Genomic DNA, 1,627 nt, shown 5'->3' on the forward strand with positions numbered 1-1,627 from the left:
ATGGCGCTGCTTTTGATTGTAGTCAATGAATAACGGCTCCAATTACGCCCCAAGAAGTGACAGGTCACTTCTTTGACGCGGGCGTCTATTTACGCGCCATTTTTTGACAGTGGCGCGTAAATATACGCCTCGTGTGAACAGACAAACGTCAGCCCATTGCTTTCAATGGGCAGATGTTTGTCAACGCATTCAAGCCGTAATTTCGGGGGTTAATACGCCCGATTTACGTCCCTAATTAGTGTGTGTGAACATACCTTAGATGTCTCCGCTTTGAGATCCGCAGTGTGTGAACCATTGCTTGGAGTGTAACATCCCATCAGTTGTGCTATTAAGTCTACAATTGTATCGGCCCCACCCTCCCCCAAAAACTCTACACGTTTTACCTACATGAAAACCTGTAAATTTACAAGTGGTCTGTCATAAAATAGCATAATAAAAACTAATATAAAAATATAATTGTAGAAACCATTTTATATTTGACCTTTTTGGCTTTTATTTCATACACACTTTAAGCTGTTTACTTACATTTATAATTATATATATAAAAAGGTAGAATAAAGAAAGCAAATGCTATATTTATAAATATCTCTCTCTCTGTAGGTTCTGCATACAAAACAAAAATTTGTACATCCACCGACAGTGGCAGGACACTGTTGTCTGGGCGTTGAGATGCCTTGTACGGATTTCTGAAGAATGTAAACAATACTTAAAAATGACGCTCATGTTTGGAGACGCTTTGTAGAATAGATTATGACATTTCTAAACGAAAAACCCCAAAAATGTCAAAAATTTAAATTTCCAAAAATTTCCAAAATTTACATTTCCAAAAACTTCCAAAATTTTAATTTCAAAAAATTTCAAAAAATGTAATTTCAAAAAATTTCAAAAATTTTAATTTTAAAAAATTTCAAAAATTGACATTTCAAAAAATTTACGTGATAACTTCTGCTGGCTACAGAACATTATAGGACTGTAAATTGTTTGTTTACTGCAGGAAATGTCAATTTCCCCTTTTGCCCTGTGGAGTATTTTTGAATTGCCCCCGCAGTGTGTTAAGCAATTCCATAATATAATCTACATAGCATCTCCAGTCCAGAGTTCATTTTAGTAAAGTCATCCTGAAACGGGTTTCATTGCACTCAGTTTTTCCAGATAGATCCCTTTGAGTGATATAGGTTTAAAGGGGCTTTGAAGTCCAGTCCTGAATTTTTCTTCACAGGTTATATAAAAATAATTCCTTATTCTTCCTTAATAGGTCACAAAGTACCATGGTAGATTCCAATGGCAACAAAATAATTGAGTCATGAGTATTTACAAAACGGTAGACGCAAAGAGGGGGTCGGTCTACCGAAATTTTTTTAAATTTTAAAAACATTCACGTCGGTCCTGATATTTCCTTACTCTGTATATTATTATATCTCATTTGGCACAATTTTTTGAAACGTTTCTGTCTCTGAGAAGAAAGTTCTTCCGACCGTGGATAGTGCTTTGTTTTTTCTTGTTTCTTTTTGTATTTTAGGTGAAGTCCTGAATGGGTACAACTTTTTTTTTTAAACAAAAAATTTCATTTGCAAATGTATCTCTCCACAGTCCTCTCACATTTTTTGCAAGTTACATAGCAACACCA

The 1,627-nt window shown here is 34.7% G+C and overlaps 1 protein-coding gene across 3 annotated transcripts in view; it reads right to left on the minus strand.

Annotated features, from left to right (window-relative positions):
- Positions 1-901: 901 nt before the first annotated feature.
- The window catches only part of WNT11 (Wnt family member 11), a 134,940-nt gene continuing 134,214 nt past the window's right edge, over positions 902-1,627 (minus strand). For all 3 annotated transcript variants that reach the window (XM_075849931.1, XM_075849928.1, XM_075849930.1), the window contains one exon: positions 902-1,627. This exon is cut by the window's right edge and continues 112 nt beyond it. In XM_075849931.1, the coding sequence (XP_075706046.1) occupies positions 1,565-1,627 (63 nt within the window). In that variant the 3' untranslated portion in view covers positions 902-1,564.

This window comes from Rhinoderma darwinii, chromosome 2 (genome assembly GCF_050947455.1).
Source record: "Rhinoderma darwinii isolate aRhiDar2 chromosome 2, aRhiDar2.hap1, whole genome shotgun sequence".
Lineage (NCBI taxonomy): Eukaryota > Metazoa > Chordata > Amphibia > Anura > Rhinodermatidae > Rhinoderma > Rhinoderma darwinii.